The sequence below is a fragment of the Myotis brandtii genome, unplaced genomic scaffold, assembly GCF_000412655.1.
Source record: "Myotis brandtii unplaced genomic scaffold, ASM41265v1 scaffold399, whole genome shotgun sequence".
In the NCBI taxonomy this organism is placed as follows: domain Eukaryota; kingdom Metazoa; phylum Chordata; class Mammalia; order Chiroptera; family Vespertilionidae; genus Myotis; species Myotis brandtii.
The window spans coordinates 1,262,573-1,286,756 of NW_005365325.1; the positions used below are offsets into that span (position 1 = coordinate 1,262,573).

The window sequence follows — 24,184 nt, forward strand, 5'->3', positions numbered from 1 at the left end:
TTGGTTGGAGCCCCCCTCATGATCATTGCCATTAAGAATTCTTATTACATAGTAGCATTTCAGCTTTCTACTTGTCCACAAAGGTATTGGACTGACTACTGGAAAGCTGATATAACGGTTGATCCAAGAGATCCTATATAAATGGGAAATAAGTCTTGTCTGTCAGCTTAGAGACTGAAATAATTGCACATTCTGTTTTTTAGGTGACCAAGTTGACTGATGGAGACATTTAATGATTAGTTACCCAACAAGTGGCCATTTTTTGAAAGGAAACTAACAATCATAATAGATTACTTGGCTATGTATGACTGTTAAATCTCACTATAACTGGGGGAGGATATTTCCAAATGAACGGGAAATAGCTCTGTTTACTATACTATTGTGAAAGCTAATAATTTGTCTTGATATAAAGAATTGCTTTGGGGCTATCAGGAGTCACAAATAAGTGAAAATGTGCATAAATTTCCAAAAATATATTTGAAATCTTATATTTTTATTACATAAAATTATACATTGTCTCCAACAAAAAGGTTTGGATTGATACCCCCAGTTAAGATAGAACTATTTTAAAACTTACTTAGCCTTGAGGAGTGGAGAAGGTAGAAGAGGGTGAAAGGTGGAAAAATGGTGATTGAAGGAGACTTGAACACACAATACACTATATAATTGTATTATAAAATTGTACACTTGAAACCTATATAATTTTATTAACCAACATCACCCCAATAAGTTCAATATATTTTTTTAAAAATCTGAAAAATAACTTAGTCTTATAAATAAAATGGTGAATACAGCTGTTTTAGAATTTTGGTACATATTTGCTTATTTGGCATGGTAATTTTTTATTAATTCACTAATTCAAATATTTATTGAATTCCTGCTATGTTCTAGGTAATCTGATTGAGTCTGGGGCTGTTTAACAAATTGAAATGATAATCTCATAAATTTATTATGAGGGAAAATGTTTCAATGTAATGCCCATTCATGATCTGTTTCAGGTTTGATACAAAATTTGTTATAACTGAGAGTCTAAAACTAACCCTTATTATTTTGACTATTTTTCTGTTCTGATGTTTTTCCTTCATTTTATTGTCTTGGCTTTGGTTAAACACTTGTTTTAGGGAACACTTTTTCTTTCTACCTAAGGGCATCTTCAGTCCTCTGGACTGCAGGGCATATAGCCTAAGTTAGACCTAACAAACCAGATATAAAAAAAGGCAAGCCAGACAGAACAAGGCAAAATCCACAGAGATGATGATGATGATGATGATGATGATGATGATGATGATGATGTGGCTGCCATCTATTGAGTGCTTGTTATATACCCAGCTAAATGCTAACTGCCTTAGTACATTATCTTATTTAATTCTCACCATAACCCTCAGAAGGAAGTGGTATTATTCCCATTTTGCAGAAAAGAAAACCAAGTCTAGAAGAGGCTGCCCAGTGTGACTTGGGTTTCACAGTTGGTTCATGAAATACAAGTTTATCATGCTAGTCTATCAAGGAGACAGTGATAGACCCATGGATTAAGGACTTGGACTTTGTTTTCTTTTCTTTTCCAAAACAATGCTCATGATAAAACCATGTGGAACTGAAATCATGAAGAAGCGTGAAGTAAATACAATCCAGATCCACAAACATGCTTTTGGAATAGTTCCCCTAATTGAGGCCATTAGAGAAGCATGACTGAGGGCGACTTTTTTACTCTACAATATGGAGGAAGGCATTATTAGGAGGCTGGGGGATCCATGGAGAAAAGCATATTGAATTGAGAATCAAATGGTGTAGGTCTTTGTTACCTCATCTGTAAAATGGAACTAATAGTAGTTAGAGCAGATGGTCTCCAAGGATCCTTGCATTTCAAGCATTCTAAAATTTTAGGCTGAAGTTACTCACAATTCCTTGTATTAGTTCCTGGACTTTCCTCTCCAAGGCCATTGGGATTGGTTATCATTCAGGGGAGAGTTACACCTGGAAACATCACACTCACAGGTCATGGAATTCCAGAGTGAACACTCAAGACTCCTAACCCTTTCAACTAAACACCCAAAACTGAGTGCAAAAATTTAAGAAAGCAAAGATGTTCTCTACCTTTACAGTAAGTGCATTTCAAGAAAGATTTCCTCAAAGAACACAATATGGAAGTGTAAAATCAAGATGTGGAGACGGGGATGAAGAAATTGAGATTCCAGAAAAGAGTGAAAGGATTTCTTTTGGTCACTAGTTCATCTAAGAATATGTCAGTGGCCTGAGAGACTAGGGTCCGGGAGCCTCTAGCTTCAGAAATGCCACTGACTTGCACTTCGAGATTGTACATGGCTCTCAGTATCTGAGCCTCGTTTTCTTATCTGGAAGTTATAAAGTAGGTTCCCAAAACTGCTTTCTGATCCTAAAAATTTGTCAGTATGTCAGTTGATGTCACTTAAGCAAGAGAGTGACAATAATGAGGTAGTATTTGGAGTGACAGGGCTCCCAAGTCATGGATGAATGACCAATTCAGAGGACCTGGACTGAGGTGGTTCCTATGGGGAGGAAGAAGGAAAGTCTAATCTTAAAAAAAATAATATACAGTTGAGTGAGACTGGTTTGTCCTCTGGGATGAGTTAACTAGGTGATAATAATTCTGTTCTCATACACAATGGCATCTAGGAGGTGGTGGAGGAGACCATCTTGTAGCCCATCATGTCTTTGGAGTCCCGGAGACTGTCTGCATTAGGGGTTGATGTGAGCTGCAGGTCTTAGAAGGATGAAGTCATGTGGCTGTGTAGAGCTGTGTAGCAGTGAACCAGAGTCAGGGAGGCCAGCATGTGGTGTTAGGCCTAAGCACAAGCAAAAGTGGGGGCTCTTCCAACCCAAAGAAGGTGTGGTAACAGGAGGCAGACCTCTAGTGGATATTCTTGAATTTGGGGGAAGAAATTTAAAAATCAGAGCCTAGTCTTAAAGGAACAGGGCAAAGGCCAATTGATTGCAGTGCCTGGAACTGGAGTAGACTATAAAAGCTTAGAACAGAAGGGAGGATGAGCCTATTAATAAGAACTGAAGTGAGAAGGCAAAGCAGAGGGAGGTGTCAGAATGTCTTGTCCCTGAGCGGCTTGAGGCATGGATTAGGTTTTTTTTTTAATGATATCTATGGTCGGAGTATGGTCAGTGCAGACACCAGATCTGGGACTGAGCGGAGTGGTGGCATGAATCTGCTGTGGCTTTGGTTTGGGGACTGATGTGGGGACAGGAAACCTTGCCCTGCAGTTGTTAGGAAATTCACAAAGTGCCCAGAGGATCCACTGTTGGGTAAATTGCCCCAAGACAAGCCAAGAAGTCTAGGAAGGGTGTGCATGCTTAACCTCCCTAGTTCTTAGTTTGCATTATACGTGTGTGTTTTTAAAGGAGAAGCAGTAGTCCTCAATTTATTAATCTCTAGGTCCTTGACTTTGTTCATGATCATTTGTACTCATGAATCGTTAGTGCAATCTGACCACTGACATCTTCCTTCTTGTGATACAGACTTTTGTTAATAATACTGAAATCCTTAGAGTGGAAGACATACCTGCTCTTTGCCAGTGATGGTGGTTGGAGGTGTAGATACCATATTTAATACTCAAAGAAAACTGCTTGATGAGGCTTGAATCAGAATTCAATCCCAGCTTTTCTTGCGACAAGGCCTCTTCTTTCCCACCAGGCCATCCTGACTTTCAACTTGAAGTAGTAATCTCTATCCTATTTCTCAGTCTTGTTTTTAACAGGAGCAATGAAGATGTCTAAAATTCCAGCTACTGTGCCTAGAATTTCACAAATATCTTCTCTGTGCGGAAACTTTCACTGCTTGGGAAAAAAATCTGTGTTTGTTTTTTTGTTTTAACTGTGGGAAATGCAAAAGTAATTCACAAGTTGTTTCTTGACACCACTGTTCCCAATTTCGAAAGGCCTGGCACTAAATTTTGGATCTTGAGATGATGGTCACGGCTGAGCATGAAAGTAATGAGTGAGCATGACAATTGCATTCTGTGACTATACACAAGGTCCATGTTGTTTGTTCCTACCCTTTGCTTTCACCCCCACCTTTTTTTTCCTATTCATTTTTATAGTTAATAAATACTGTATATTAAAAGGCTAATATGCAAATCGACTGAATGGTGGAATGACCAGTCACTATGACGTACACTGACCAGGGGGCAGATGCTTAACACAGGAGCTGCCCCCTGGTAGTCTGTGTGCTCCCCCAGGGGGTGAGCCACTCAGCCAGAAGCCCAGCTCATGGCTGGCGAGCGCAGCAGCGGTGGCAGGAGCAGGCCTAAGCCGTCAGTGGGGCATCCCCCAGAGGGCTCCCAGACTGTGAAACCCCCAACCTCAGGCTGGGCTGATGGACCCCCGAGTGCACGATTTTCATGCACCAGGCCTCTAGTTGATATATAAGTAACATATACTATTGTATTCATTTGGATGTATAATCTAATGATTTGACATATGTATATATTGCAAAATGATCACCACCATAGGTCTAGTTAACATCCATCACCACATGGTTACAATTTTTTTTCTTGTGGTGAGAATTTTTAAGATCTCTTTTTTTCCCCCTGAAAAAAATATATATAACGAACATGATACGTGATTTTTAAAAGTAGGTTTTATGATGCAGTTGGCGGTGGCAAATGGTGCTGAGTGGTGATGGAACAGCGATTTTTGGAAATGAACCGTGGAGGGAAAGAGGAGAAAAGCAGATACGTCTGTGCCCTGTGTTTGCATTGGAGCACAGACTTCAGTGGGGGAGGTGTTTGTGCTCTTCCCTCTGCTCACTGTGGGTGGCCAGGACTGTGGAGAACATGATTTTATTTATCTTAGAGGAGTTGCTGTAATTGTGCCCAGAACTGCTGGCATTTGGGGTTCACACATCGCTGAACTTCTGGTCTGTTGGCATTTGGAGAGTAGGACCCACGGTGTTTCTCACTTAATGGTGAGAAGTTATGTAGCTAGTTCCCAGAATGGCCTAGTCCATGACCACAGACAGGCCCCGTTGTTAAGGTGGTGTGTCTAGAAATCTTGCCTGGGCTTGACAGCTTAAAAGCCTTTTGGGGGAGTTCAGCAAAGAGAAACGGTTAAGAAAATTATGACAACACTAACTCATGCAATATCCTGCACCCAGTGAAAACGTTTATACAGAGTCTGCAGCAACATTGAAAACACTGACGTTATAATGGTTTAAGTGGAGCAAAAAGAAAAGAAATCCCAGAATATAGCATTCTGAGTGCAGAATGATGCCAATTATGTTTTAAAAATGCACAGCGGGAAGACAAAATGGAAAGATACCAAAATGTTACTGGTGACTATTTCTGGGGTTCAGCTTTCTTTGCTTTTTATGCACATGTTCTTAATTTTGCTAACTTTACTAAGCATATCTTTTATAATCAGGAGGGGGAAAAGCTCTTTTTTTCCACAGTAAAATAATCATTTCTCAAATTTTGGGCACACTCCCCTGTGTAGGTCAGGGGAATTGGCTTGTCCTTTGTGATTCTGGTTTCTCAGGTGGCTCTTATTTGACTGAATTAACACATTACTTTGTGTAAAATAACACCCATTTGACACGAGTACTTGGGTGACCTAGAGGACTTGACAGTTTTAATAGTACCCGGTGAATAATAATTTTGAGAGTCGGAGCTGAATTATAAATGACGAGATGGTATGTTCTCTCCCAGTTAGAGTACTGCGTGCTTTATTATCAGGATATAAGAGAGTGTTGGAACACTTCATTAAGGAGAGGAGCCGGGTTTTGTCAACTTCATGAAACTAGGGCGATCCTGAGAAATTCTGCAGAGCCAGAAATAACTATAAAATGATAATAGTTAGGATAATGATTGGTCCTTTACACTGTGCCCCGTGCTTTCTCCTTACTTTCTCCCAACATCTCTAGGAGGTAAGTATTTTTATCCCTAATGCAAACATGAGAAAACTGAAGCCTGAGGCTCAGTAACTTGCTCTCATTCCAGAGGTTGTCAGTTCGTAATATTTGGGATTTGAATCCATGCTGTTTGTCTTGAGAACTTACTATGTTCATAAAGTTTTCTGGGGATTCTAGTAAATTTAATGCAGGAATTTATATGGAACATCTGTTTTTCTGTGAAATGAACTAAGAGATGGAACCAAATGGTATTTGGACCGGTAAGCATACCTGTCAAAAATAGCACTTTATAGTTTTGGAGTGTTTTCTGTTGGACAGCATCAGAGTGGGCAAAACTGGAATTTCAAACGTTTATTAGGTATTTAAAAGTAATACCTAATATTTGAATACTTCAGATCTGGAGAAAACTTTCATTGCTTGAATTTACCATTAGATGTGTGTAGAAAAAAAGTATTGGACTGGGAGTCAGTATAACAGTGACTAAGCCGGGACTCAGACAGGCTCCCTTTTGAAACTGAGGCTTCATCATTTATGGCATCTTTGACCTTGGGGAAATTATTTAGCCTCATAAACCCAGTATGTCTCATCTGTAAAATGGGATTAATAAAACCACCTTATAGGGTTCACGCAAGGAATGGATGAGGTAATGTTCATCAAGTGCTTGGCATGGTGCCTGATGCATGGTAAGAAGCATTCATTGATGGTAGCCATTATTTTTTAATTTCTTTTATTGATTAAGGTATTACATATGTGTCCTTATCCCCCCAATACCCCTCCATCCCCCCGACTCATGCCCTCACCCCCCCATTGTCTGTGTCCATTGGTTAGGCTTATATGCATGCATACATGTCTTTTGGTTGATCTCTCCCCCTTACCCCCACCCTCCCCTACCTTCCCTCTAAGGTTTGACGGTCTGATCGATGTTTCTCTGTCTCTGGATCTGTTTTTGTTCATCAATTTATGTTCATTATATTCCATTATTTTTATTACTGGGATTTGGGAAGCATAGAGCCTGGATCCCGATCTGTTGGTAACATTGGCCACGAGCGAGTCACTCCACCCATCTGAACCTTAGAGTCCAATGGGAATAATAACACTGCCCTTTTTACATAGAGGTGAGGATGAGATCCGATTATTTATGAAGCAGCTTTTTGGAAAAGCATGAAGGGTTGTACCAATGCAAGAGTTAAAGATGAAGAGAACAGTAGGCAGGTCAGAAAGGGCAAAATAGTTGACCTGGGTTTAAGTTGTAACTGGAACTTTCCCACAGGAATCCAGTTTGCGGAGAACAAGTTGAGTGAGTTATACTCTTGTGAAAAAATGCTTTAACCCAGAAACCCAGCAGCACTATGTACAGATTCACCTGGTTTGTGCTCTCTTATCAAGAAAGGGCCGGCCAGAACCAGACCCTGAGGGAGGTCCTAGGAGAGGGCTGTGCCTTTCTTACTGGGGACTCTCTGACCGGCCTGGCTGAAGTTTCCCCTGTCACAGAGGAGTGAGGAGAGGAACATAAAAGCCCACTGCTTCAGTCCAGCAAGCTGTGGGAGCACCAAGTGTGAGCTTGTCCGTATCTCTTGGGCCAAGTGCTTATAAAAATTATCTGGGTGCTAAATTGCCATAAGCCCTCAGCGAAGTTTTGCTTTGGCAAACCCACATGAAAATTCCTGGCTATTCTCATCCCTTCCACCAGGCCATCATGGGAATTCTGCCCTGCCATGGGTCCTGTAGCAAACATTTATTTTTATTGTTGATAGTATTACAGATATCCCCCCACTTTCTCCCCTTTAAGAGTCAAGACAAAGAAGGAGAAAGTGTATTTTAGATAGGCTGTGCTTACTGACATGGGTTCATGATTCTCACTGTTTTTTTCTGGTATATGCATGCTAAAACATGAGTGGGAAAGAATCATTTCTTTGCAATCAGAAGCTGATTTGTAGTCCTGGTATAAATCTTTTCAGTGACTTTCTCAGGCCACCACTCACCCTAGATTCCAAAGGAATCACGTCTGCACAGAACACCGCCAGCCCCGATGGAGTTTAGTTTGTCAGCCAGGATTGCTTTTCTAAGGTGGGCATTTGGAGGCATTGCCTATTAAAACATCTAGTCTTTAGCACTGCCTTGAAAGCAAGCCTGGAGGCTTGATAGGGGCTACCATCCTTTATTATTATTATTACTATTATTATCATCACCATCATCATCATCATAATTGTTATTGTTGTTGTTTTTAAAAGCAATTAATATGGGAATGAGAGGGGTTTGGTTCTAATGTAATATGCTCCATTGGCCACCCCTTCGTAAAAAGATGATTTAAAAACAGGCAGTGAGCCAGAGAATTTTCAAGGCTAACTTTCTCACGTGCAAGAGAAAAATTATTGCAATGCCCTTTAGCTAAGTACACTCACTTCAGCCTTTATGGATGGCAGCGGTCACGTGTTCACCTCTTCATGAGGGAGAGAGCCTGAAAGAATCACACAGCAGAACCTCCTGAGACTGGGGGTGGATGGTATCTGACAGTAGGGCACAGGGAGTACCTGTAAGGTTTTTTCTTTCCTTTTTTTTTTTTTAAAGGAGAGGCTTTTTGAGGAAGCTATATTCCTGCCAGAAAACTAAAGTGGTCTAACCTCCTTTTCATCTTATCCATCATTGCTCTAGTCTAGCAGAAAGAGAGGGGTGACGTGCCTGGGTTTTATCAGAGCGGCAGGGCGCTACAATAGGCAGTTTTGCAGAATTCACACTCCAGGCCAGCATTTAAATGGTTATATGCAGGGATGAAAAGGAGCAGATAGAATTACACAAACACATGGTGCTTTCCAGTAATTTTTTAGCAAATGTCAAGACACAGAACTAAGTAAGAATTACCTGAAGTGTATTCCCTTTATCCCAAGTATCCAGGAAAGTCACTGATTTGAAATACGACAGGGTAATTTTATATGTGAACTATTAGGAGACAAATAAAGAATGTAGAAATGACATGTAATCAGGCACAGAAAGAAATTGGATCTGGCCAGGATAAGAACCAGTGTATAATTGCAGTTGTTGGATTTGTGTATTATTTTCTTGGGTGTATAGGGGAGACAGGGAGAGGGAGAGGAAGAGGAAGAGGGAGAGGGACAGGTAGAGAGAGAGGGAGGGAGGAAGAGAAAGAGAGTGAGAGAGAGGGAGGGAGAGAGAGGGGGGAGAGAGAGATATTGAGAGAGAGAGAGATATATTGAGAGAGAGAGAGATTATGTAAGCTGTTAAAGTACTTTTAATGAAGTTTGGCCTCTATAAAATGTGGTCTGTACATTGGGCTCAGCCATTCTTGGCTAATACTTCTTATTGTTTTTATAAAGTTTGGAATAAAATAACCCCTTGTTCCTGATGGCTGCCTGAACTGGGTGAGTAGTCATAACTATAGTCATGCTGACTTGGTGTCTGGATTTCTTGAAAATTGGTATCTGGATGACGCATCCCTACTTGGCTTTAGCAATCCTTATACAGCCGTGAAGTAGAGAGGTACAAACTTCAACAACTTGAGGAAAGCCCAGGTCACCTTAGAAATGCAGTATCCACCAGGGAATTACCTTCTGGCAACTTGGCACTCTGACTCACCTTCCTCATCTTCATTCCTGTCTTTATTTAAAAAAAAAATACTGCTCCTTTTATGTCAAATGACATCACCTTAGCTGTTTGTTTGGTGAACTCCTACTACCCCAGATAAAATATAACCACTGTGTGAAGACCTCCCATCCCCAACTAGAACTAATTCCTTTCATCAATATTCTCATGGAAACATCTTAATAATGATGGCTAACCCTTATTTAGCATTTAATGTGAACCAGTTGTTTAAATAGCTCTAAGCAATAGTTATTTAATCTTTGTATCAACTTTATGGGGCAACTGCTGTTATCATCCCCTGTTTACAGATGAGATAACTGAGCCTTAGAGAAGTTTAGTAATTTGTCCAGGTTCTCAAAGCTAGGCGGAGGCAGAGCTGTGGTCCAAAACCAGGTTTTGTTGATGCTGTAGGTGACATAAATGAACCCCTGACATGACCCTTCATCACTTTGTTCTCTCCTACTCTCCCTACCCCCATACCTATGTAGGTATAGGTAGGTGTATGTAATTTATGGTCACATTGGTTACATTTTGGTATGATGATGCCTTCCCAAGCAAAAATGGGATGTTCAGTATGGTAAACATGTCATCTTGGTGACCTCTGTGAAAGAAGAATTCTTAAGAATCCTGACTCTCATACAGATATAAAATCTACCTTCAAAAATTTTATTTAACTCATTAATAAATGAGGGAATCAAAACCTCAGATTCATCTGGAATAAAAGAATGTTGAAATGAATTTACAAATGGATGCAAACCTGGAGGGGAGGGAGTCAATTGAACCTCCATTAGGCAGAATTCATTTGCATTTATAGATAAGAGTTATTTGCATTGCTTTCACTTATCTATCAGTTAGTTACAAATTTGTAACCTAGCCCAAAGGATAAAAATTTGTGTCCCTATGGGACCAGATAATGCCCAGAGGGCTCAACCTTCCATTAAAAGGATGCTTATTCCAAAATCTTAAAATTTTCCCCAATCTTTGGAGAAACACAGTTGCATAGCAAAAGGTAGAAAATCATGGTTTAGTCAGGCTCCATAGCCAAAGTCCCAAACTTATTAGGTAACTTTAAGCAAAATTTGAAGAATACAGAACACACACACACAAACACACACACATACACCCTATATGAAGATCTTGAGAGGATTAAATGTAATAATACAGGAAAATCCCATTGCACATAGTAGATGCTGCTAATTATCAGGTATGCTTATTAGTAACAAAGTGACTAACATATAGTGTTGCGTAACAAATGTTTATCGAGTGACAAAATCAGATGTGGACAAACTTTTTCCTATTAAGGTCCAGATAGCAAATATTTTAGGCTTTGTAGGCTGTATGGATGGAGTCTGTCACAACTCTGAAACTCTGCTGCTGTAGCTCAAAAGTAGACAGAGACAAGATTTAGAGGAATGTGTTGTGTTTTCTTTCTAGTCTTTCTTCCTACAAACATGCATTGGGCCTCTTTTGCCTGTGGGCTAGTCTGCTGACCCCCTTCTTTGCTTGTTAGGTGGCCACCTTCCTGCTGTCCTCAGATGGCCGAGACAGAGAGAGACAGAGGTCACCTTTCTTGTGCCTCTTTTATGAGGCCACTAATCCCATTTCCAAGGGTTCCACCCTCATGACCTAACACCCCCCAAAGACTCCACCTGCAAATGCTGTCACATTGGGGATTTGGGCTTCAACATAGGAATTTTAGAGGAAGAGACAAACATTCAGTCATAGCACTAGATCAATGATAAAAACGGGGACAGGATGGAGCTCCAGGAGACCTAATGGTGAAGGATGTTGTCATTCATTTTGGACTACTTCTCCAACCCTCATTTACAGTCAAACTCATGATAGTTTTCTGTTTATCATACCATCATCGGGTTTCTACTGCCTTTTATCATGTCCCCTCCTTTCTGTTTTCATTTTGACTGGGCTTGGCTCTATCATCATAAGTCTAGAGTTTTGTAGTTAATTTCCAGCCAGCCTCCTTTCCTTTCATGCCCTCCCACCCCACCCCTCCCACCCTCACACCCTGCACGAGGCCACCGTGCCTCTCCTAAAAGCCAGCTTTCTTGGTGACCCCCTCCCCACCCTGTACCTTTCAGTGGATGATGGAGGAGGAGGAGGATGTTTTTCATAGCCTCCAGGGCTGGTTCAGGCCCCACAGTCTGGCTTTCTGTGGTCTGGCCCTAATCCCACCAGCTTTTCAAACCTTCCACTGCTCACTGTCACAGAGACTCTGCCCCAGCCATGCCTCCTTATTCACAAGTCCCTAAATGCACTAAGCTCGTCCCTACCCCCCTGCTGTTGCCTGATCAGCTCTTCTCTGCCACTTGATTTTCTAAGTTCAGTGCTTGTTTAAGTCCCAATTCAAGTTCCAGCTTCAGGCCACTCTCATGCCTCTCCTTTCTGAGCCTAAGACCCTTTGTCCCAGGCATTTGAAATTGACACACTACCTTGTGTTCTTGGCCACGCTAATATCCCCTGTACTTCCCAGCTCTCAAAGCAACGCCAGGCATTTCTCCTTTTCCCCACAGTACCTCGCACATCCTGTATTATAACACTTTGCATGTTGTTGCGTAAGTCACCATTTACATATCCCAGGGACATCTCTGCCTTGGTTATAGCTGTCTCCCTAGCACCTAGCACCACCTTTGGTCCATAGAAGGTGCTTAATAAGTGCTTGTGAAATGAATACCGTAAATGACTGAGCAGAAACCAGGCGTGCTAATAAGCATTTGTCGAATAATGAATTGACAAATGAACTGCAGAATCTCGGAAGGACCCACCCTTGTTGCTTCTTTATCGTCCCAGAGCCTACTGTGGCGCCTGGCACACAAGTAGGTGCTTAAGAAATGGTTGTTGACTGACTGACTGACAGTATGGAATGACACATGCAGTACAGTGTCACACGGCTTCTTTTCTTAAATGCAAGGCCAACCCTCAGGTAAACCCATTGACTTGGTTGCTAGGTTAAAGGCGTGGAAACATTTAACCCTGGCCAGTACACCTCTATCCACTGGGATACTTATGCCCCAACAGTATGCCACCTGAGAGGCTTCTGTGGCTTGCACAGTAGCTAGCTTGACGGACACCAAAACACCTCAAATGGAACTAGTACAAGGACCATGAATTCATATTATATGCAGTGCTCAAAGAATTAAATCGTTGCCACTTAATATTCATTGAATGTCAGCACTGTACTTTTGTACTAGGAAAAAATAGACGAGACACACTCTGTGCAGTGGGTTTTGTTAGCTGTAATTAGTTGGTGATAGAACAGTGTTGATACAGCAGTTCAGCGGTTAAAGGAAAGTGGTGTCCTTGGTACAAATGTGAATATATTTATGTGGTTCAGCACCATTTCTCTTCTGGGGCATGAGGTCCAAGCTAGGAGAAGTTTACCAGCTCTTAGTTTTAGGAAAAAGAGAGCAGCCCTGTTTCTGAAGTATCTAGTTAAATCACGTATGTTTTCATTTTGGTTTTATTGTGGTAACTGGAATGCTGGCTCCTTTGTACTCTTTTACACTAGATATACCTGGACGTTCTGTCTATAGTCCTAAATTGCAGTTCCACATATTTTTATACGTAGCCTTGCTAATTCTGATTATAATTGGAGAGATCTGGACTGCATTTACCTTTGCACTAGAGGCCTGATGCACAAAATTCGTGCAAGGGGTTCGGTCCCTGCCGCCGCCGCAGTAGTGGCCGCCTCCTCTGCCGTGGGTCCCCGCAGTGGATTGCCTCTGCCCTCGCAGCCCTGGCTTTGTCTGGAAGGTCATCCAGTCTAATTAGCATATTACTCTTTTATTATTATAGATTGCCTGGAACACAAAATAAAACTGTAAGGAAAAGAACATGTTTTCAGCTACGAAGGAGACTGGGTTGTTTCTGAAGTCTTGTACAAGTCAATAGTGTCATAGAAACCATGCAGCTCATCACTTGGGGATCATTTGGTTCTGTCTCTCTTTTCACACTTAAGGAACAGGCTAGAGGAGGGGAAATGACTTGCTCAGGGTCACAGCTAATAGCCAACCAGCGTGGAGAGAGTGCAGGCAGCCCTGGATTCTACATGCTGGGCTGTTTTTAATGAGGGCTTTTCCATTAACTCAAGTAGATCCTCTGAAGACACCTATGTTTTGGAACACAGTCAGTCTCCACATCAGCCTGGACATCCTTGAGCACGAATACTTTCTATCTTTATCAGTATTCTAAAAATCAAGTTCGATGTTGCTCACTCCCTCAGTGAAGGTTTTAAGAGACTCCATTCAACTGTTTTAAGAGACTCCATTTAACTTTGAGGGGTCAGTTCCCAGAGCACTAAAACTTAGAATTTTTTTGTTTGATAGTGAATTCCATTCATTTTGAGCAGTCTCTGTAGATATTAATGACTATAGGAGTTTAGGTGATTGATTTGCTGGCATTTTTAAATTTGTATAGTTTTCATTCTCCAAGTGCAGGCATATTTTCAGCTCCCAAAATTAAGTGGGGAAAAAGGGAAGTGGAAGTTAGAAAACCTGAGTTCTGGTTCCGTAGAGTGGACAAACCTTAGACAGAATTTTAATAGTTACTATTTATTTTAATGTGTGGTTGAAAATCCAACCAGCACATATCCAATTCACGACTTCATGATGCCATTACTTAGGGCAAAACTAAAAAAAAAACAAAACTGTGCAAAAACTGTAAGAGACAACAAAATTTAAATAATCGTATACATGAGTAGGGCAAAAACCATGAACAGGGAATTTAAAGACATGAAACACAGGATTTGATCATCTCTAAGGTCCCTTCCAATCCCAAAATTCTGTGATTCTACTACTAATTTAAGCTTAGTATTTGTTTATTCATTGTTTTGCTAGTGGGTTTTGCTTATCTTTGTCTAACACTATATATAGAATGGGTGGTGTAACATCACAAATAATTTTAGCTTTTCAAGCTGTCTAAATTTTCTGGGTAAAAATGAAAGCTTTAATGTCACATTGGAAAACTTTTTAGAAATAAAATTAGTGGAGTGCATACGCAACAACATCAAGATTTCCAAGGGGGATGGTAAATACATTCAGATCCCTCTAAAATGCTTTGTAAGGGTTATATTCTATTCTGACACTGAATTATTAGGCTAATTGTGTACATGAGGCTTTTATTGCACACATGGCCTTAAAAAAGAAACCCACGTCATAACAAACCACATGATAACAGCTTTTCTGAAGATCTAGTAATGGAACTTGCAAGGCTGTATGAATTTGTTATTGGACAAAAATAACACATATGGCCAGGAGAGGATTCCATAGTGGAAGCAATAATACTGTCATATTATTTTTTTTATGGGTAAAAAAAAAAAAAGCCTAATGTGCCAAGACTGAATAAATGAGAATGGTTTATTTATTTGAATATGCAATGGGATATGTAAACATTTGACAATCGAGTTTCAAGAGGAAGATTTGCGGCTTGGCACAAAACCTAGAGACTTGATTAGAAAATGGTTTAAGATGATAGCTCAGGCCTCTAGGAAAGTCCGCCCATGTGTCCGGCACTGTCGGCTCTCTGTCGCCTATACTTGCATTTGTCTTTGAGAAACAGCTCACTGGTCCAGGAATTCACATGGCCCGTGGGAATTCTGACACTGCAGAGGGAGGGCTTCCGACCAATAGGATTGCACCTGGGAGATCACCAAGATTCTGAGGACATGTGAAATCCCATCGCACAAAGATTGCTGAAGAAACTGTGGCTCCTCAACTGGAGTAGAGAAGCTTTCAGGGGATTATCATATGTGTCCTCAAATATTTGAAGGACTATCAGATGGAAAAGGGACTGAATTCTTATTCTTATTCTCTGTCATTTCAGAAGCAGGGTTAAGGAAGTGACAATAGGAAATAAATGTGTTTGTTTACTGTGGTTTTTGTGCCCTGTACTGTGCTAGGTGATGTGTATGTGACTTTTAATTCTCACAAAGTCTATGTGGTATCTGTTACTATCTCCTTGTAACAGAAGAAATGGAGGTCAGAGAAACTAAAGGATACTACTATTAATAGTTGTAAAAATACTACTAGCTAGTGAAAAAAGCCTTAACATTTATTGTCTGCTGTGTGTCAGACACTGTTCTGCATGCTCTGAATACGTTATCCCTCTTCATCCTCACAGCAGTCTTATGAGATAAGGTACTATTTTTATACCCATTTTATTGACGAAGAAACCAAGGCATAGGAGTTAAGCACCTTGCTTGGTGTCACACTGTGAATAAATATGGAGTGGGATTCAGAGCCACATAGTCTGGCCGTGTAGCTGAACGTGCTCTACCCTTACATCATTCTGCACCTCTACTTTCTGAGCACGTGCTGTGTGCCAGACCCAATGCTTGACAATTTATATCCCCATAGCAACTTAGCAGGTTAGGCATTATTATTCCCATCCTACAAATGAGAAAAAAAAATGAAGACCAGAAGAATGAAATAACTTGTCCAAAGTGAGTAACGCAGCCAAAGTTGTTACTCAGTCCTCAGGCTCCAGGCCAAGTCTCTTTGGACCGTGCTCAGCTTTCTCAGAGGTGCAGACTCTGGATCCAAAAGTTTCTAGCAAGGAGAGCTATCAAAACCCAGAATGGGCTGCCCTGGGGGAGGGGAGAGGGCCCAGGACCTCCCCTTCTCTGGAAACCTTGGAAAGAAAATTTATGGCAGGTAGGTAGGAAGGGGGGAGGGTGTTCAAGCTTTGTATAAAACATTGGACCCAATGCCCCCTAAGGTTTTGTCCAGCTCTGGGATTTTATGATGCCGTGTTTTCTTCTCATCTTCCCATGTCATCTTGTTTTCCCCTGGGTGTACTCAGATGTACGTGCAAATCTCATTCTGATATTTGAATCTGGCTCTAGGGGTTAGATTGCCTTGGTAAGAGACTTACTTGCTGGGATATTTGACATGGTGCCTTGGGGGAAATGTTAGGTCATTTGAGAAGTCTGCAGCATAAACAGTAAGCAGGAAAGATGTTAACTAGGAGGGGAAATGTAGCAGGAGGGTCTCCCACAATGTGAATAGGTAAACGTTGCAATGGCCATCAGGCTTCCCCTTACACACGCATTTACAGTGAAAATGTTTGTCTGTCTTGACTTTTCAAAGTGTTTACCAAATGCCCAACTTGGAAATAGTAGCTTCCCTAGGGTTGTCTCAACTTTAATTATATTCACTGCAACTTGCCTACTCTACTAGACGTCTTATTTGCAGCTCTGAATGTCTTTGGGTGGAAATGTCTTCCTTCCTATGACCCCCCCCAGGTGACATTTGTCATGTTATCTTGCAGCTGGCTCTGACAGGCTGCACTGTCTTGTCTTCTTGTACTTAGTCCTGTGGGTAACAAAGGACATCAGTGTTTCTGTGTCAGGGGATGTATATAAATCCCACATTTGGGTCTTTAGGCCTCCTCCTTCCCCAGGCCGCTACCTAAATCAATTCTCCATGTCTCCCCTAAGTGCCTACAAATTGTTTCTCTTTGATTACATCAAGTTGGTGGTGGTGATGGGTGAGCCTTCTCCGCCACTGTTTCTGTATACTTCTGACTCATTTTATTTCAGTTCAATAATAACAAGACATTTTCTCCCTATTTTTTGCCTTCTGTTTTTTTCTATTCCTTGGCCTTTATTGCATGTTCAATCTGTTGGATAGTTACTAATTTCTCTGGAGGAGGTGGAGGCATGGGGAAGGAAGTTTCAGCCATTCAATAATTGGTGTTCCAATAGTCTTGGAAAGTTACTGCTCAATATAGACCTAAGCTGGGAAACAATATTAGGTACCACATGATGATTTGCTTCTTTAAATTGAGTAGATTCATAGAACAGGGACCTGTTCACAGCGAAGGGTTTGTATCTGTGCTACCTTCTGTGTAATACATTCAAAATGATGACTGTGACATCCCTTTGATGAATTGGGATGGGCTCATAAAGGATGTTGATACACTACTTGTGCCCGTAGCTTATCTGAGTTACTGAGGGGAACTGGAAAATAAAGACATGCATAATATTGAATTTATTTATGTGTTTAAAGTCTAGTGGTTAATTTATTTAATTTTCATTCAGATGTGGGTGGGCTGAGTAGAAATGTGCATGGTCCCATTCCAGCGAGCATCCTAACTGTAGGTTGAGGGATAAATATTACCTGTTGCTTTCAGGGGGTGACAGGGTCTCCTGCAGCAGGGAACAACCCAATCATTCGTTCTCTGAGTGAACTACTTTTAGAAGACAGGGTATCGTGGTAAGATTAGAGCCTGGGACTGATTGGAATAGTCTCAGTAAAGGAAAAGAAGGTACCAAACTTCTTCATACATTTTTTTAAAAATCAACATTGGATACAATCAGGAGGGTTTCCAGGTTACTTACAAAATGCAGTGGATTAGTGCATTTTCTCCATGGTAACAGCATTGTTAATTTCTAACCTTTACAGGGAACATCTATTCATTTTTTTTGCAGAAAGTAAACTTTCCTTTTGGGTTTCCAGTTAGATCCACTGTGTTAACCAGTTCACAGTCCTTCCCTGTCTCCTTCCTTCTTTCTGTCTTCTTCAAGCTCTTTCTTCCTTCTGACTTTCATTCTTCTCTGTCAAAGATAAAATAAAATTAAAAGGTAAACTGTGAAAGAAATGCAAGACCAACGAGGATGTATACGGATGTCTTTATTCCCCTCACTACAATTGCATTGTTAAAATGGGTTCTTTCTTTTTAAAAAGTGGGAAAAGGAAAGAAAAATTAAACCAAGCCTGCAGAGCAAGATGTATAGGGATTCTTATGTTGACTTTCCGTGTGTTCTCTGCCGCATGTTAACTGTCAAGGTAGGGCTGTGATATGAAATATGATATGAAATATTGGTCCTTACTTAACATTTCACACGCTAATCTCTGCTTTGCATGTTTGCTTCTCTTATGACCTTGTCTTTACAGCTATAACTGCTTCTCTTCACCCATGATCCAAAATAAGTGTGCATTCCTACAGAGAAATTAAAGGAAGCTGTCAGCGTAGAGTTAATATAGTTAAAGCATCCTTAACTCTGCTACCAGCCCTTTAAATAATTAAAACTGTATGCTTGAAGAGCCAGATTTGCATTTCTTTACCAAGTTTATTTAGCACACTTTGTTACACTCAATTAAATGAGAATGTTCTGTTTCATTTTCTTTGCTTCGGGTTGATCATTTTGCCTTTTGATTCTTATGCCCTAGTGTAACTTCACAGTGCTTAGGTCTCTAAAACTATACATATATTCATGCGTATGTGTATCTATAGACACTCATTAAAAGGCTTACTCTTTGTACTGAATGGAATCTCTGCCCAAGGCATTCCAAGCAGCCTCAGGTGTTAGTGGGGCTGCAGATAATTCATTGTGGTAAAGAAGGAGCTGACAAAGTTTTTGGACATCCAATGAATGTTGTGTGTTTTTTAAAAGCTATGTTATTTTGGCATCACCTTCCCTCCCCACAATTTGATTTGAGAATCTCTTAGCAAACACAAGAAGATCCTAAGATTCTTGAAAATACAAATGGTTCTGGAAAGGATATTAAATATTAGTACTATCTAGTATGTCTCTCCACATCTCAGTTGGCAAAGCACGTGCCTTGTTCTTCGTAAATTAGTTCATTGCCTGACTTATGCATGTTTAAGAAGGAATAAATTAGTTATTCATTTCCTAATGAGTAGTGGGATCAATTGGAGCATGATGAGAGACAAAATAGCATAATTTTGCTATCCCCAGTTGGGGTTCAGTATCCCTAACCTTCACCATTAATCATTCTATCAGTTTCCTGGGTTAATTCCACCTCTGCCGTAAGATAGTCTTTTTAATTTTCAAACCAGGTAAGTAAGACTTTTTAAATTTGCCCATTGGGATTGTAGGTGGGTGATGCTATCTCCTTTGCACTCAGAAGTGTCCCCTCGTTACAATGGTCCCTTCTGCCGCTGCATCGGTTTGTCTGGGTGCGTTCACGGATATCAGTTGGTATGTATGTGTGATGACAATTACGAGGGTTCTAATATATTTAACTGTTACGGGATCTGTTATGTCTACTTTAGGGTCGACCCCATCCCATATGACACTCCAAAACCAGCGGGCCACACGCGGTTTGTCTGCATCTCAGACACACACTCCAGAACAGATGGTATCCAGATGCCTTATGGGGACATCCTTCTCCACACAGGCGATTTCACCGAGCTGGGACTGCCCTCAGAGGTTAAGAAGTTTAATGACTGGTTAGGTAAGGAATGATTGCGTTCTGGCGCCCCCAATTAACCTTTCCCGTCCGAGTGTCACTCACTGCGTCCTAATTGAATTAGAGCACTTGGAAGCCAGCTCAGCCATTTCTCGTATGATATGCCGTGGTGTCTAGCTTTAATCCAATTCTGTTAATTAAAGATGAATTTTTAGATATTTAATTTTACTGTGCATCCTTTCAGAGCCTGGCCTCGGCGGCTCTGGGGCAGAGGGATGGAAAGCTTTGAAACCGATCTTATCTACTCATTCTGTTTTAATGAGGGCATTCATTGGCACACAAGAGACCTAGAATCATATTTTTAATTCATTGGCTCTGCAATCTTTCCCAGATATGATGAGCAAAGATGTACAAATGACCTACTAGCAAGAGAATGTTTCTAAGGAGAGAAGGAGCATGTAAAAGTCTATGAAGGGAAGGTCCTAGCACAGTGTAGCTGAGAGCAGCTTTCTTAAGAGAACCAGAGGGGTGTCTTAGACCCCTGAAAATATAAAATGTCCTGCTGTAAAATTCCAAAAACCTGGAATATGAAACCTGCCTCTGCACTTTGAAAAGTGTAATGGCAACTTTATGGTTACTGTAGAGGCCCCTCACTGGTCAGGGTTATCGGAAGCATCTTGACTCCTGGGTTAGGCATTGCCAAATATTAACATAACAAGGCAATCATGGGGTTGGCTATTCATAGCTAGATTAAATGACAGATCTTTGTAAGAATCCATTTAGGTGCAGGAAAGAAATGCAAGGGTTCTGAGATTTTAAAATATCTAAAGACAGTAAAGAATTATAGAGTAGAAAGCAAAAATCACTCTGGAAAAATAATGTCATGAATAAATATGTCAGCCGACAAAAACTACGCAGAAATTCAGGTCGAAATTTTAAAGCAGGGTCAGAGAAATTTTTAAATAATTGAGCAAATGTATATGTTAATGAAAAATATTCATTAAAATAGTTAAATATTAAAAATTAATAAGTATAACTAATAACATAACTCTTTTGAGTTTTTCTGTGCTCTTACACATCAGTCCACATTTTATATGGTTGACATCAGACTACATATCTGTTCTTTTACTTTTGGTTATTTTCATTTAATAGTATCCGTAAGATTTTAAATGATTTTGTCTAATTTTCATATTTATCTTTTGTAATAGCAACATGACATGTATATGGTTTCTATGCTTTTATTTAATAAAACATCCCTCTAAAATGAACATTGCAATTGATAACAGTTTTTCCTCTGATAGCTAGCACTGAAATGTGCATTTGGTTTGTATATGTCTTTTTGCTTCTATTGACTTATTTCTTAAGCTAAAATAAAGTATGAGTTAAATTACTAAGTCAAGGATATGAAAATCTCTCTGGTTCTTGTTGTCTGTTGGCATCTTGCTTTCCATGGGGGTTGTAGCTGTGCATTTAATTAACTGAATGAATATACCACTTTTACCACAGTCTTGGCAGCACTGGATATTGGAGCTTTATTTTTTGTGCTGGTTTCATAGGTATTCAATCATCTCATTTAAAACAGCCACATACCGTAATTGTCATTCAGCATAATCTAGTTTTTTACAGTTGACTCAGAGGTGTAGAGAAGTTAAGTGACTTTTCTCAGTGTCTCCTTGTGGCAGAAGCTGGGTCTATAATCCACATCTTTTCACTTCTCTTTTGCCTCTGTACAATTTGCCTTCAAGTACTATCATCTCTTCATTTTAGCAACTTTTATTTATGAGCTACTAGCAGGCAAAATTATTTTGGGTTGAATTTTTGACATTTTTAAGATGTTCTGTGACAACTGAACCTCAACATAGAAATGATCTGGCTGCCTTGACAACATTGATTTGTGCAGAAAGGGAATAACACAGTGGGAAGTGTTCACAGAAATATAAGACAAGATAGATCCTGGTTATAATCTTGTTTAGCCACTGACCTTGGCCAACGGAGTTAACCTCTCTTTTCCCCTTGGTTTCCCTGTGCAGAACAAAGGATTAATACTACCTGTCTTTCTGGATTGTTGTGCAGATTAATCAGTAAATGATTGCTGCTAGTAAGTTTTTGTGGGCCATTAATAACTGAATGGGGAATGTGGTGCATGAACCATCAACAGATATTTAGAGGGTAAAAACAAGAATAGGTCAGAGGAATTATTTAGTAGGTTAGGAGTCAACAGTGAGATATTTTATAAGGGAAAATACTTCATAAATGGAAATGTGCCGTAACTAAGGAAATAAAATGATAAGGAAATAAAATGTGGAGATCCAGGTGCCTGGTCCATTCCTTCTCTTCCCGTTTCCTCTCTGATCTTCAGAGGCAGGAGGGCGAGGTCTTAGCTGGGGGTGCAGAATGTAAGGCCAAAGGAAGGGAGCCCGCTGGGATGTGGATAGAGGAGTAGAGATCCCACAGGGAAGGCCAGAATCGTGCAGTTACCCTGGCAACCTCATGGTGCTCAGAGAGAGAGATGGTGTGTGATTTCATTCTACCCATTGGCTCAATTGGGAACCGCTCTACCTGAAAAAAATACTTCCAGCAACAGCTGCCAGGCGGCCTGGCAGTGTGGAATCAAGGATCAGATCAGTTAGGGCTTATGCCATAATAGGGTATCCAACTCGCAACCAGCATGAGTCCTCAGATTCAGCAGCTACTTAAGAGTCTAATGAATCTTTAACTGATTTCCATCTTTCTACTCTAGTCTAGACTACCCTGATTTTGGAAACAACCTGACCATCCCTAAGCTCCTTTATTCTCCCAATAGACTCATCTGTTTCTTCTACAGTCCAGGCACTCCTCTATCCCTACAACATCCCTCTAAGGTTGTGAATGTTATCCCAATTTTATAGATGAGGATCCTGAAGCTCAGTTGGGTTACCGTACCCAAGATCATTTAGAGCAGCGGTTCTCAACCTGTGGGTCGGCCAGGCACTCCTCTATCCCTACACCATCCCTCTAAGGTTGTGAATGTTATCCTAATTTTATAGATGAGGAACCTGAAGCTCAGTTGGGTTACCTTACTCTCAGGAGCATTTAGAGCAGTGGTTCTCAACCTGTGGGTCGAGACCCCTTTGGCGGTCGAACGACCCTTTCACAGGGGTCGCCTAAGACCATCCTGCATATCAGATATTTACATTACGATTCATAACAGTAGCAACATTACAGTTATGAAGTAGCAACGAAAATAATTTTATGGTTGGGTCACAACATGAGGAACTGTATTTAAAGGGCCAGAAGGTTGAGAACCACTGATTTAGAGGATAGGTAGCTCAGAGAAGCTAAAAATATCCACCAAAGTGCACTCAATTAGTAAACCTGGAGTTGTCTTACCCCACAGCATGAGCCCTCTTCCTTTATTTGTCTGTGATATGAGTACGCTTATGCCAGCTGGGAGGCTCGTAGATCTTAGGCTTGAACTAAAATGCCATAGCTTCTGGCAGGTTCAGGTGGAAGTGGAGTAGCTGTTTGATCATGTTCTGTTATTTGAGAGATGTATTAAAGTCCTGCGTGCCTAGAATCTCACCCTGACCTACCAGCTGCAAGGCCTGAGAATCCCATCATGAGTTCTCTGTTGGTTCAGAGATGATGGGTCCTGGTTAATATGGACATGTGTCATCTGGCAGGTGTAGCACATAACGTTATTAATACAAAGTAATTTATGGGCTAAGCTAGCATAGCACAGGGCCATAAGAAGATAGAACTCAAACTAGATATAGCTAAGAGGATGGAGAGGTGGTGTAACTTATAACGATCAGGAGCAGCTGGGAAGAGCCAGCGTTAAATTCCATACCCTTGATAAATTGCTTAATATTCTGAGCCTTGATGTCCTCATTTGTATAGACTTTGTGATAAAGCTTGTATCATTCTTAACACAGCCCTTGGCCTATGGACAACTTCCAACAAATCTTGTGGAGGGAGACAACAGAGCCAGTGTCAAAAATCCAAAAGGCAGACACTAGAAGGTTCTGGCACTGTGAATTTTAAAAGATTTAGAGTGGAAGAGGGGGCACCAACAGATATAAGAATAGAGGTTGGAAAGAAGCCTCCCTCTAAACAATTATACTAACTGGTCAGAATGTTAGGACTGTAAGAGGCTTGGAGGTCACACCTCCAAATTCAGTAGAAGGGGAAACTGAGGCAGAAGAGATATTAAATGAATTGTCTGGGGCCACTCAAATAATGAATGGCTAAGTTGGACTAGAGTCCAGCTTAAATGAGGAGGGATTGGGCTATCATGTGTTGTCTGGGTGGTGGGGTCTAAATACTCGACCCCTCTCCACCCTTCAATCACGTGTTATTTCATGCAGTCCTCATACTAAATTATTTAGTAAGTATTAGCTTGTGATTTTTACTTATGAGGAAACTTGAGTCTTGGTGAAGTTAACTTACCTCAGGTTACCCAACTAGGAGGTGACCTCCAGATTTGAACTTGGGTCCACCAGACTCCACTTGCCAAGTGTGTTCTTCTGTCTTTCTCTATTCTCAG

At 40.7% G+C, this 24,184-nt stretch overlaps 1 protein-coding gene across 2 annotated transcripts in view; it reads left to right on the forward strand.

Annotated features, from left to right (window-relative positions):
- The window catches only part of MPPED2 (metallophosphoesterase domain containing 2), a 180,962-nt gene that overhangs the window by 39,558 nt on the left and 117,220 nt on the right, over positions 1-24,184 (forward strand). For both annotated transcript variants that reach the window (XM_014545215.1, XM_005873070.2), the window contains exon 3: positions 19,523-19,704. In XM_014545215.1, the coding sequence (XP_014400701.1) occupies positions 19,523-19,704 (182 nt within the window). The remainder of the gene's footprint in view (positions 1-19,522; positions 19,705-24,184) is intronic.